Source organism: Protopterus annectens, chromosome 7.part1, assembly GCF_019279795.1.
Source record: "Protopterus annectens isolate FY-2018-M chromosome 7.part1, PAN1.0, whole genome shotgun sequence".
Lineage (NCBI taxonomy): Eukaryota > Metazoa > Chordata > Ceratodontiformes > Protopteridae > Protopterus > Protopterus annectens.
Genome location: NC_056740.1, coordinates 53,922,020 through 53,935,118, shown reverse-complemented (window position 1 = coordinate 53,935,118; position 13,099 = coordinate 53,922,020). Strand labels below are relative to the sequence as shown.

The window sequence follows — 13,099 nt, the reverse complement described above, 5'->3', positions numbered from 1 at the left end:
TAGGAGTGTTATACAGAAATAAGCAATTTCTCACCAAAGCAGCAAAGATTTCAATAGCAAATTCCCACCTTATCTCCACCCTACTTTATGCCTCTCCAATATATACCAACCTAAGGCAATGTGATCTAAACAAGCTAGAGACCTGCTACAACAAAATCGCCAAACCACTGTCTCTCACTTGCTGAACTGGGCTGGCTTGAACTCCCTCACCTCCTTCAGTGGTATCAACTCTCACTCGCCCACAAACTAGTAAAACATCCACTAAATGTCCCATCCCTCCAGAATCTACTCCAACCCTATCGCACCACCAGACCACTAAGATCCAGCAACAAAAATCACTTGCAGATCACTAAAGCCAATAACTCTGCTGGTGAAGCACTATTCTCTTGTGCCATAGCCAGATTATGGAACTCACTCCCACCCACAATTACCTCCGTACCATCATGCACCCACTTCAAAACTTTACTAAAAGCGCACCTAAAAACATGCTAGCTATGCCCTTGCAACTCCCACTCTAATATCATCTACCCCATCCAACCACTACCTTTCTTTCCACTCCACTAACTACCTTGATTATAGCAAGCTCAGATGCTCATAAGCCTAGTACTTATTATACAGCAGGAACTTCTCATTGTAACATTTGTTAATGTATGTTATGTACTTCACAGATAAAGATTCTAGTTGTCTACTGATGTACTATGTTCTTCATCTGTAAATATGTTGTAAGTAATTGCTATGTTAAATTGTTAATCGCTATGTAATCCAATGTAACTACTGTCTGTTTATTTTACTGTGGAGCTTTTCTCCCCGGGCCTCCGCTGAAAATGGACCTACGTCCAGTCGGACACTCCCGGTCAACAAATTTAAATAAATAAATAAATAATAAAGAGGAATTAACATATGTAGTTTTGGACTGTTTCTTACTGTTGCTTAGTACTGTAATGTTTAAGTGTTTTTATTTTTCACAAATAAGAAAGTGAAGTCAATCCTCTACCTTAACGCAAGGGACAGCTCTCTCCTCCCATCTCTGTTATAGTTTTCTTAGTTATTCGTCCTGTGACTCACTTTTTGTGATGCACAGGGTTCATGGATGTGAGGCAGATTTACCAGAGCCATTGGTGATCTTTGTCATTTGTTTAGCAAGATAAATAGGATATGTTGGAGGGACGGGTATATATCACAGAGAATATCGCTTCTATGGAACAGTCTTCCACTCAACAAAAAGCAAAGCACTTTTCTTACTCTATTCAAATGTAATTTGGACAAATGAGTAAGAAACTGCAAATTTACCCTGGTTTAGCACCTATGTCCCTCATGGATAGGAGCAGCAATTAAATGTCCCAATATATCTTTGTTCTGCTTTCTCTGGGTTACTCATAGCCAAAACACAAGGACCAAAAAAAACTACCATGGGAATATTAGGGTAGGCTTCTTAAGATTCTCTCAGATCAACAGCCTATTAATGACCTATGAAACTCAAACTTTGCTGATCTAAAGGGAACACTTATGAGGAGCAAGCCTAAAAAGTAGAATCATTTAAGGCTGTCATTAGAGGATGCAAGTATGCCTTGGCAAAAAGAGGACAACCAGAATCGTCTCATCTTTTTTTCAACAGTTGTCTATATCCTTTCCTTGCCTAATGTTTCTGACAGGCAGTTGGATAAGGAATCAGGACTGCTGTGCACCCTGGGGGTGGCCATGAACTTAATGAAAATGTCTTGAACTCCTACCTCCAGAACAATTTCCCAGTTGTGCTCCAGAGAGGAGTGCTGGTCCCAGCTACCTCTAGTTATTAGGTTTGTGGGTTATGCTGGACAGAGAGCCTGCTCTGGCTCCTCTGTGCTCAGAAAGTTACAATATGCAAGGGAGTAACAAATCCCTGCGAGTCTGAGGATCTGACCTTTCTCTTTGACTCCCTACAGATGTTCATCCATCTCTGGACTGAGCATTAAAGGTCTTTAAAAAAAGAAGTCAAGGAAGGTCACTCTGGCATCCTCAGAAAATGCAGTCAAACACAGCCATGAAAATGAGGATGTACATACTGATGGAAATGGAAGCCATCTGATTTACAAAGATGTTGGGCAGCACATCTGCCACAGATGCACATCATCCATCATATCTCACATGAAGTAAATCACGTAAGCAGATAATGATGGGTAGGATGCAAACTTGTCCATAGCCCTTGACTATATAGCAGCTGGAGAAATGGGCTATGAAAACCAGACATTATCAGGATTGCATAAGCAGCTACAATATCAGCTGATAGGCTACACTTGTGGCATCAGTCCTTCTAGATAAAAAGGACAGCTTCAATATCAAAACCAGCTGTTTTTACTGCACTTCTCAAACAACTGCTAAACAAGTGCTATTACAAAATTATACAATGACCCCCCCCCCCCCATTAGTATTCCAAAATGTGCATGCTGATTGGACAGTATGCACGTTGTAAATCAGACTTATGTTGTTGTTTGTCTTTCGGCTTTTTCCCAGTAAGGGGTCGCAAAGGTGGAACTCCGGTCCGCTAATGATTGGCCGTAGATTTTTACGAAACACCAAGGTGCCAGCTCGACGCCTAACCTTCAACAAAGGCACGCCCATTTACGCACGCATGTCTTTCGAATGCTACTCAACCGTGGGGAGGACATGCAGACTCTACACAGAAGGCACTCCCAAGCCACGGCGAGAATCGAATGGGAGAACCTCTTGCTGTGAGGTAACAACGCTACTGCCGTACCACCGTGGCATTACTAATAGAAAAAGGTCCGGTCGCCCGGACTTTTTCCATTAGTATAATTTTTTTGTTTTGTTTTTTACAGCAACGGAGAATGCAAGATTTCTGTTGCTTTTTTAAAGCTGTCTCGCTATGTTAAACTCCTTTAACATAGAGAGCCAGTTTCTAAAAAGCAACGGAGATCTTACTTTTTCCGTTGCTTCCACCCACAGCTCTGATGTACTGCGTAAGCATACGCATGCGCAGTACATCAGAACTGCTGCAGAATACCAGACAGCTGCAAAAGGGCAGCACAGAGGCATTATACAATGCCATTATTTAAAAAAAGTAAGTATTTTTTTTTCTTAAATAATGTCATTGTATAATAGCAATAACCCACTTCTGGGTGTGGGTAATGCTGGATTTACCCACGGTTGTCTTTGTTTGGCCACTCGGGCTTCGCCCTAGTGATCAAACTACACCAACCATGGGTAAATCTAGCATAACCCACACTCAAGCGTGGGTTATTGCTTAAATATACCATGCAGCAGAATGCCTACCACTTTTTTTTTTTTTTTCAAAAACAATTTCTTGTGAGATACCAACAATCATTCTTTATTTCAATTTTGTAATATATCTGCTATTACTAGAAATTTGCTATCCAGCTGAGCTCTGGCAAAATATGTTTTTATTTAAAATAAATGACATCTACTTACAGTGGTGTGCTGTCCCATTTATCCCGTACATTAAGTTCCACGTCTCTCTGCTCAACAAGATAGCTGCAATAAAAAAAAACGAAATTCAAAAGCTACAAAAAACACATACACCTTTGCAGAAGATAAAGTTTTAAAATTAAAGGCTTCCAATACAAGTTTCTCAAGAGTTTGTTTTTTTAAAGTACTCGCAGACAAAAATGATGTGAATTCCAATATGAGGCAGGTCAGGCAACTCTAGGTACAAGTGCTGAATGATAACATAACACTCACAACCATGAAGACTGGCACTCAGCAGGGGACAACGATGGATGACATTTTGATTAGCTACATCCCAGTGTGTACTACTTGACATTTAACTGGTTCTTCTAAGCCTCCAGGATGACCCAACAAGCAGACCTTTTGACCAAAACTTCTTATGCTTCTGCTCCTTTAATAACTTCCTTGGTCTTAAGGAAAGAAGTGATAACCACTCGAAGAAAGTACAGTTTTGTACCTACCATAAATGTAGATGTTCGAAGATCCACATTGCTGCAGTCCTTACACTTGGGTAGTCCGCTGTCCTCGGTCGGCCCGAATATCAAAGTATAAGGCTGACGTCGGTCAAGGCGCATTTGACTGACATCAGGACGTCAGGGTACAAATGCGCATGACCGACGTCATATCCTCAGTCTTTTCTTGCCCCAGATGTCAGAAGACCCTAAAAATAAAGGTCAAAACCAAAAGACAGCAAACAAACAACCAACCATCCTAGCACTAAAAATATGTACAATATATACAATAAACACCCTATTGACAACCCAACCCACACAACCGCCTCTAACTACAGAGGGGAAGGAGGGAGGGTAAATTGGACTGCAGCAATGTGGATCTTCGAACATCTACATTTATGGTAGGTACAAAACTGTACTATGTTCTTCATCTCACATTGCTGCAGTCCTTACACTTGGGTAGAATCCCAAAGCAGAGGTAAGGGAGGATGGCCAAACTATAAGGAAGCAGGAGCTGCCAAAATGCTCTGCAAAACAGCAGTGGCAAAACCAGCCCTGGATTTAGAGTAAAGTGGTAGGTGATAATGCCTAGAGAAAGTATGCACTGAACTCCAAGTAGCTGCCTCCAAAATGTCCTTAGTTGCCACCCCCCTCAAAAAAGCTGTTGAAGTGGCAGTAGCCCTAGTGGAATGAGGCCTAATCCCAGCTGGAATCTCCTTGCCATGATGGGAATAACAGAAAGCAATGCAAAACCCAATCCACTTAGAAATAGTTTGTTTTGACACAGGCTTGCCCTGAGAACTCAAAGCAAAAGAAACAAATAACTGCTGAGACTGCCTGAACCCTTTAGTTCTGTCCAAATAATATCGCAACTGCCTGTGTACATCTAAAGAGTGCAAAATCTTTTCCCCTTTATTTTGGGGATTTGCATAAAAAGTAGGCAAATGAACAGTTTGGTTTAAAGCCACACTAGAAACCACTTTAGGCATAAAGGAAGGATTAGTACGTAAAGATACCCTATCCTTATGGAAAATTAAGAAAGGCTCAACCGCCATAAGGGCCTGCAACTCAGAAACCCTTCTTGCAGAGGTAATAGCCAACAAAAAAGCAGTCTTCCATGATAAAAACTTTAATTCAGTAGTAGCTGCAGGCTCAAAAGGTTGTAGAGTGAGTTTCTCCAACACAAAATTGAGATCCCAAGCAGGAGTAGGAGCTCTTCATGGGGGTCTTATATTCTTTGCCCCTCTAAGAAATTGCTTGAACAAAGGATGAGAAAACAATGGTGGGTCACAATCATAGTGAGCCGAAATTGCTGCAGCATGAACCTTAATAGAAGAGAAGGACAAACCTTTGTCCAGTAACTCAGTAAGATATTGAAGAGCCACACTTAAATTAGGCTCAGAAACATCAAAATCCTTTGCTGCACTCCAAAATAAAAATCTCTTCCATTTATCTGCGTACACTTTCCTTGTACTAGGCCTTCTAGCTTACAAAATAACATTCAAAACTTGCTGTGGAAGTGGAGGCCCACTATGGTTCAAAACAGAATATGCCAGGCTGTTAGGTGCAGAGACTGAAGCTTGACATTGAGCAAATGACTGTCCTCCTGAGACAACAGGTGTGGAATCGAAGGCAAAGGCCATGGAGGCTTCCGTACCAGGCTCCTCAGTAATGGGTACCAATGCTGTCGAGGCCAATCTGGAGCTATCAAAATCATCCTTGGCTTGTCTTGTCTGGCCTTTAGTAGTACCTTTGGGAGGAGAGGCAGAGGCGGAAAGGCATACACATGAAGATTGCTCCAATTGAAAGAAAGAGCATCCACTTTCCAAGCTGTGGGATGAAACCTTTTTGTGCAAAACTTTGGCAGCTGGTGGTTTAGTGGAGAAGCGAACAGATCTATGTCTGGAGTTCCCCATGACACTGTCAATTTCTAAAATACATGAGGATCCAATTTCCACTCGTGGGGATCCATAATTTGTCTGCTCAACACATCTGCGAAGGAGTTCTGTGCTCCCGGCAGAAACCTTGCCTGAAGATTTAGCTGTAAACTGGGAGCAGTCTCCCACAAAATCATTGCTTGCCTGCATAGAGGATAAGAATGTGTTCCGCCTTGCTTGTTGATGTACCACATGACAGTTGTGTTGTCTGTTAGAATCAACACCTGCCCTGGGAGAAGTAAATCCTTGAAAGCTATTAATGCAAACTGGACTGCTAACATCTCTTTCAAGTTGATATGTAGATGTTGTAGTCTGGCAGGCCACTTGTCTTGTATCCACTTTCCATTCAGATGAGCTCCCCAAGCTTTGTCTGAGGCATCTGTCGTTAGAATCTGACTCGCCTCTGGCCGGGTCACAGAGAGTCCCTTGTTTAGGTGACATTCCTGAGCCCACCACAACAATTCCTTTTGAATGCAAGGTATTATTTGAATGACAGTGTCCAAATCCTAGCAGTGCTGTGTCCATACATTTTGAGATACCATTGTAGCTTCCTCATATGCAGTTTGGCATTGGGAAGCACCAGAATACAAGATGCCATGAACCCCAAGGCTTGAAGGACTGTCCTTGCAGTCAGCCTGGACTGATGAGACAACTGATGAAAGTAAAGGGAAAGATTCTTTTGTTTGTCCGGGGTCAAAAGGCCATCTGGGATGCTGTATTCAGTCTCACACCCAGAAAGCACATGTCCTGAGAGGGTACTAGACTGGACTTTATTTCGTTCACAGAATACCCCAGGCATCTTAGCACTGCTATCACATAATCCAAATGATGAAGAAGCTCGTCCTTCCTTGAGCCAGAATCAGGCAATCGTCCAAATAAGGATAGATCTGTATTCCTTTTAACCTGAGGAAAGCTATCACTGGAGCCAGAACTTTCGTGAACACTCTGGGCGCAGTAGATAAGCCAAAGGGCAATGCAGAGAACTGATAATGAGAAGTCCCAGCTCGAAAACGCAGATACTTCCTGCAACTCAGTCTGATAGGAACATGAAGATAAGCCTCCTTTAGATCCAAAGTTACCATCCAATGATCTTTGCCCAGCAGAGGTAAAAGCTGCTGTAACGTCAACATTTTGAACTTGGGAATGTCCAGATAAGTGTTGAGGATAGATAAGTCCAAAATTGGTCTCCACGTGTTCCCTTTCTTTGGTACTAGGAACAGGCGAGAATAAAATCCTAGGCCCACTTCTGGCATAGGAACCGCTGAATGGCCCCTATTTGGAGTAACAGAGAAATTTGCTTGTGAGCCTCTATTCTTTGTTGAGGAGGAACGTCTGGCATGCCTTTGAAAGGAGGCAAGGTACGGAAATAAAACCTGTAACCGTGGTGTATGATATCCAATACCCATCTGTCTTGGGTAATTAAACTCCAATTTTCTTTGAAAAGTGCCAACCTTCCTCCCAAAGGTGCTGCCAGACGAGAAGGCTCTGGCAGCTGAAAAGGTAGGTCATTGGGTCTGCTTACGAAAGGACTGACCCCTGCCCTCACCCGAAGACTGTGCAGGAGAACTCCCTGTTCTAGGCCTGAAAGAGCCCTGAGCTCTGCCTCTACCACGTCTAGATCTACCCCTAGACTGGGAATCATAAGAAGGATATGTCCACCCCTTAGTAGGCCAATTTCTACTAAACTTTGGAGGCTGAACCTGCAAAAAATCTTTAACAGTCTGCATAGACTTAGCCTTGTCTTCCATTTTCTTTAAAACTGTCTCAACAGGAGAACCAAACAACACATCAGATTGTAAAGGAGCATCTAAAATCCTTGTTTTAACATGGTCAGATAAATTCTGATCCCTCAGCCAGGCGTGCCTGCGAAGAACTGACCCAGTGGCAGCCACCCTAGACGAGGCCTGTGCAGCATCAAAACCACATTGCAAAGAATGCTTACCCACCTGTTCAGAAACATGTACTAAATCTTGTAACTCTTTACAATCAATACCTTCCGCCAGAGCATCAACCTTAGACTTCAATTGTGAAAGGAGATAGTTTTGGTATTTCAACATGTGGAACTGGCAATTCAAAGCCCTCATAGCTAGAGTGGAAGAAGTATAAACTTTCTTTCCCCATCTAGCCAAAGCCCTGGCCTCTATCTGTAGGAACCGGATTCTTGACAACAGAAGCCTTAACACCTTTAGGCCCCTGACTAACAGTTTCTGGGTCTGCCCTAGGACTCTTAAAAAGATACTTATGAGCTTCAGGCACCCTGTAATACCTATCCGGTTTAACAGGAGCAGGAGGCAAAGAATCAGGATTAAGAGAAGCCTCTGTAAAAACATCTTCCACCACATCCAAAACAGGAGGTATAGCCAAAGGCCTATGCTGGGGTAAAAACAAAAATTCCCTAAGCCTTTTCCTGGAATCAGAGAAGTCCTGACCTTCCCACTTAAAATGCTCCCTCATGGAATGAAGAGTTTCTGAAAAGAAAAATCCTCAGGAGGAGAAGCAGAAGGAGTAGAATCATCCACATCAGAATCAGAATAAGGAGAATACTCCTGCAAGTCTTCAGCAAGACTCTGAAACATCCGAAGCCTGCTCAAAACTCCCTAGCTCAGGCTCCACCCTAGGTCTCTTATCAGGAGGGGCAAAGAACCCTAATCAAAGTAATCAAATCTTCTGCCATTTTAAGCATATGCTTCTTGGGCACAGTTCCTGAAGAACTAGGGGTGACACCAACTGAAGCTAAACCTGGCCTGCCTCTGGGAGTAGCCTTGGAAACAGAAGGAGAGGGCCTAACCACCCTAGGAAGGGAGGGGAGTATAGTAACCTGAGAAGCCCCTTCAGCCTGACCTGCTTCCTGAGAGGCCACATCCTGCAATAACAAAGTCTCTCCCTGGGATCCCAAAGAAACCTCCGGTGGAACCACCGGCTCCACCGACACCTCTAAAGAACCGGCGTCCGTTACGGACGGTCCTTCTAGCCTAGGCTTAACTGCTTTGTCCTTGCGCTTCTTGAAGAAGCGGCCGGAGCATCCGACGGCATTTTATAATTGCACCGCTTCCCGAAGACTAACCTGGCACAATCTAACCTCCTCTTTATAGTGCGCTTATTGAATCTAGCACAAGAGCGACACCCAACAACGTCGTGCTCAGGCCCTAAACAAGGAATACACAAAGTATGATAGTCTCTATGCGGTATCTGTTTCCCACAAGAAATACAATTATTCACTTTTTCTGACATCCGGTAAACCACTGAGGCAAGAAAAACTAAAATATTCCCAACGGGTACTTAGCCAACTTTGACTCGGTCTGAAACTCCGAAATCGAAAAATTTCAGAACGCCAACCGGCACTTGCAATGCTGCTTCTGCATCGGACCATGCGGCAAAAAAGACTGAGGATATGACGTCGGTCATGCGCATTTGTACCCTGACGTCCTGATGTCAGTCAAATGCGCCTTGACCGACGTCAGCCTTATACTTTGATATTCGGGCCGACCGAGGACAGCGGACTACCCAAGTGTAAGGACTGCAGCAATGTGAGATGAAGAACATCTTATATTATTAAAATTCACTTTTTTTTAATACTGTGAAAAAATTACCTGTTAACACTGTGCTGGTAGATATGTTGCCAAAATGATGGTAGAGTAGTAAAGCAGACAGCACAGTTTTGGGCACTGACAGGTGAATGTCTGGCAGTAGAGAACATTATAATTAGTGAAACTACTCAAGATTTATAAGCAGTCCTATCAGAAAAGTTGAGAAAAATAATGTAAAGTCTGACTTAGTGTATTCCATGTGTAAACATAAGCCAAGCTTTACTGTCCATCTCTCAGTAAACTACTTAAAATGTAAGCGTTGTTAATAACAGTAATTTACTCACATACAGATACATTGATTTTTGCTTAAATGACCCTGATTCAGAGACACCCTTCAAATGGTACAACAGGGAAGGATGGCCACTTTACTCGCAGCACTGACAGACTCTCTATTCAGAGAAATAGTCGATATGAGCTCAGCAGGTAGTGTACAGGAAGGGCTGGGAGGGCTGGCACTTTAGGGGGCATGAGGCACTGTAACTGTGTGCTCACTTATCAAGTGTAAAAGTGTTGTCCAGGATAGGAAGAGGTTGTTCAGATGATGAGAAGTCACAGCAGTGCAAATCATACACCCATACTTGCTGCTATCTAAGGAAGGTGTTCTCAAAGCCATAGTTATAAGTGATCGTTGCACTGGTGGTGGAGTAGCTTTGGTGCAAGACTTTAATGCTGCAGTGAGTTTCACCATAATGTATTGTATGAACCAGGAGTGCACTTTTTGGGTTCTGCCCCTTTTCTTCACTGTGCTGTAACTGTAGAATTGGTATATATATTTTCAAAAAGAGAAATCTGTGGTATCCCTCAAAGTCTCATAAAAACCCAGTTTGCAAACTATACTGGGTCCAAAACAAACCAAAAAGAAACTTTGCAGTGTGGAGGGTGTGATTTTACTTCCTAAAGTATGTTATGTACTTAGGACATTTAATAAAAATTGAACTGTAAAATATAACTATAAAATACATGCTACCAAATAATCAAATAAAAATAGTAGGTAGTCCACAGTTGAGTTAAAAATGTGTTTTTCAATAAAGGTTATTCCAACCCCCCCCCCCCCCAAACAAAATAAAAATCCTGAGGTATTACCTCACAGTGACTGAAGTCTGACTGGAAAACCTTAGCAATAGGTCTAAATAAAGATCTACTCTTCCCATGAAAGAAAAAAAGAAAACCTTTGAACAGAGATGTCTAGTTAACATCCCAGGAGCACAATCCTGAATATTCTCTTGGAATCCCAGCTTCTGCAAGAGATCTCACATCCAAGAGACAGACATTTCCTGACATTTTGAAAAGACTCTGCAAAGATAAGCAATTCATCTAAATATGGAAAAATGTGGATACCCTGTAGCCTGTAATAAGCTATAACTGGAGACAGGCGCCTTGTGAGCACTCCTGGTCTAGTGGATAGTCCAAAGGTGAAGCACTATTCTCTTGCGCCATAGCCAAATTATGGAACTCACTCCCACCCACAATTACCTCCGTACCATCATGCACCCACTTCAAAACTTTACTAAAAGCGCACCTAAAAACATGTTGGCTATGCCCTTGCAACTCCCACTCTAATATCATCCACCCCATCCAACCACTACCTTTCTTTCCACTCCACTAACTACCTTGATTATAGCAAGCTCAGATGCTCATAAGCATAGTACTTATTATACAGCAGAAACTTCTCATTGTAACATTTGTTAATGTCTGTTATGTACTTCACAGATAAAGATTCTAGTTGTCTACTGACTTCACAGATAAAGATTCTAGTTGTCTACTGATGTACTATGTTCTTCATCTGTAAATATGTTGTAAGTAATTGCTATGTTAAATTGCTAATCGCTATGTAATCCAATGTAACTACTGTCTGTTTATTTTACTGTGGAGCTTTTCTCCCCGGGCCTCTGCTAAAAATGGACCTACGTCCAGTCGGACACTCCCGGTCAACAAATTTAAATAAATAAATAAATAGGGCAGAGACTTCATAATGTGATCCAGACAAACAAAACCTTAAGAAACATCCGAAGTCTGGATGAATGGAGATGTAATAAGCATCTTTTAAGTCTAGTATTATCAGGAAACCTGAAACAGGAAGGAGGAGACACAACAGGTTGTGAAGTGACATTTTGAATTTGGGTGCAATCACAAACAGGTTTAGGAAGGAAAGATCTAGAACTGGTCTCCAAACATTTTATTTCTTTGGGACTATGTACATTCTTGAATAAAACCCCTTCCCCACCTGGGAAGGAGGAATTGGTTTTATCACTCCTTGGGACAGCATGTGATGAAGAGCAGATGGAAACAAAACAGTCTGATCTGCAGGATGAGGAATGACCACCCCGAAAAGGAGGAATTTCCTCTACTCTGTAACCCTGGTGAATGGTTTTCAGAACCCAGATGTCTAAAACAATCTGCTGCCAATGATAAATATGGATATTCATACTTTCTGGCAGAGAAAGAGGGCCAGGGTGGGGAGGGGGTCCCAAGGATTCTTGAAGTGTCATTTAGACTCCGAGTGTCCTTGGTTTTGGGAGGTTTGAGACTTCTTTTTGGAACCTCCTTGCCACTTCTTAAACATCGTTTACCTGAATTCTGTCAAGACCGTTTATACTGTTTTTTTGCTGAAAATGGATGAGGAGAAAGAAAATTTGGAAAAGGAAGTCTGGAAAATCTTAAGAGATTTCCTGGATCAGCTTGCCTCTTTCATCACACTTTTTAATCATCTCTGCAGAGAGGCCAAACACTTTATCTCTATTCCAAGGGAGAATTTAAAATCTCATTTTTAACATCATTTGGAAGGTTCTGAGAATGCAGCCAAGCAAACCTCCTTAAAAACGTATAAGTGGCCACAGCCCTGGAAGAAATACCAGAGTCATACAAACACTGCAAACAATCAGTAGTGATCTGTGCAATAGAAGAAACTAAGTTATTTTAAGCACATTTTTCTTCACAAGAAGAAACTGTAGATAAAACATTCCTCATACTTTCATAATATGTCAGTATAAACTTTAATGTAACTTTAATGTAACTCCCCACTGGCCCTTGTTTTCAATTAAGGATTTCCCAATATTATTCTAGCATGTCCAAAGGTCAGTTGTCAATCTCCTCTCCGGTCCAGCTGGTGAATCTGGGAATCTTGAGGCAATGTTATAACTGCCTCATGTACACAGACAACCCTCTCCTCCTCCCACATAACACAAATACTTGCGAGAGATGCAGCTATTTAGCCAAACTGGAGGCTGAGCTCTCTCAACTCAGGACTGGCAAGACCAGACAGGAGGAGAAGGCAACTACACACACCACAAAACCAGCCTCACATAATGCTACCACTCCACTGAATCAAACACATAAACACACAAAGACATACTCGGAGGCTCTGAGTAAAAATTTACCTAAATAGCAGAGGCCTCCAAAGCAGACACCCAAACAACTGCTACCTCAAGACACCCCACAAGCAACACATAAACCACAAAAGCAGTGTGCAAAGCAGTCACAGCCCTTAAGGCCAAATACAACACCAAACATACTTGTCATAGGTGACTCCATAGTCAGACACACTGACGTCCCACTCACCAGGCTGAACAAGGAGAGGGTCACAGTAAGCTGCCTATCGGGCGCTAGAATCCGCCACATAACACAAGCACCTGGGTCACTCCACAGCAAGTACAAATATGAC

General features: G+C 42.4%; 1 protein-coding gene across 1 annotated transcript in view; it reads right to left on the bottom strand.

The window, feature by feature from the left end:
* The window catches only part of ABTB1 (ankyrin repeat and BTB domain containing 1), a 1,282,257-nt gene that overhangs the window by 1,034,815 nt on the left and 234,343 nt on the right, over positions 1–13,099 (bottom strand). The window contains exon 2 of the mRNA XM_044078542.1: positions 3,427–3,489. Within this exon, the coding sequence (XP_043934477.1) occupies positions 3,427–3,489 (63 nt within the window). The remainder of the gene's footprint in view (positions 1–3,426; positions 3,490–13,099) is intronic.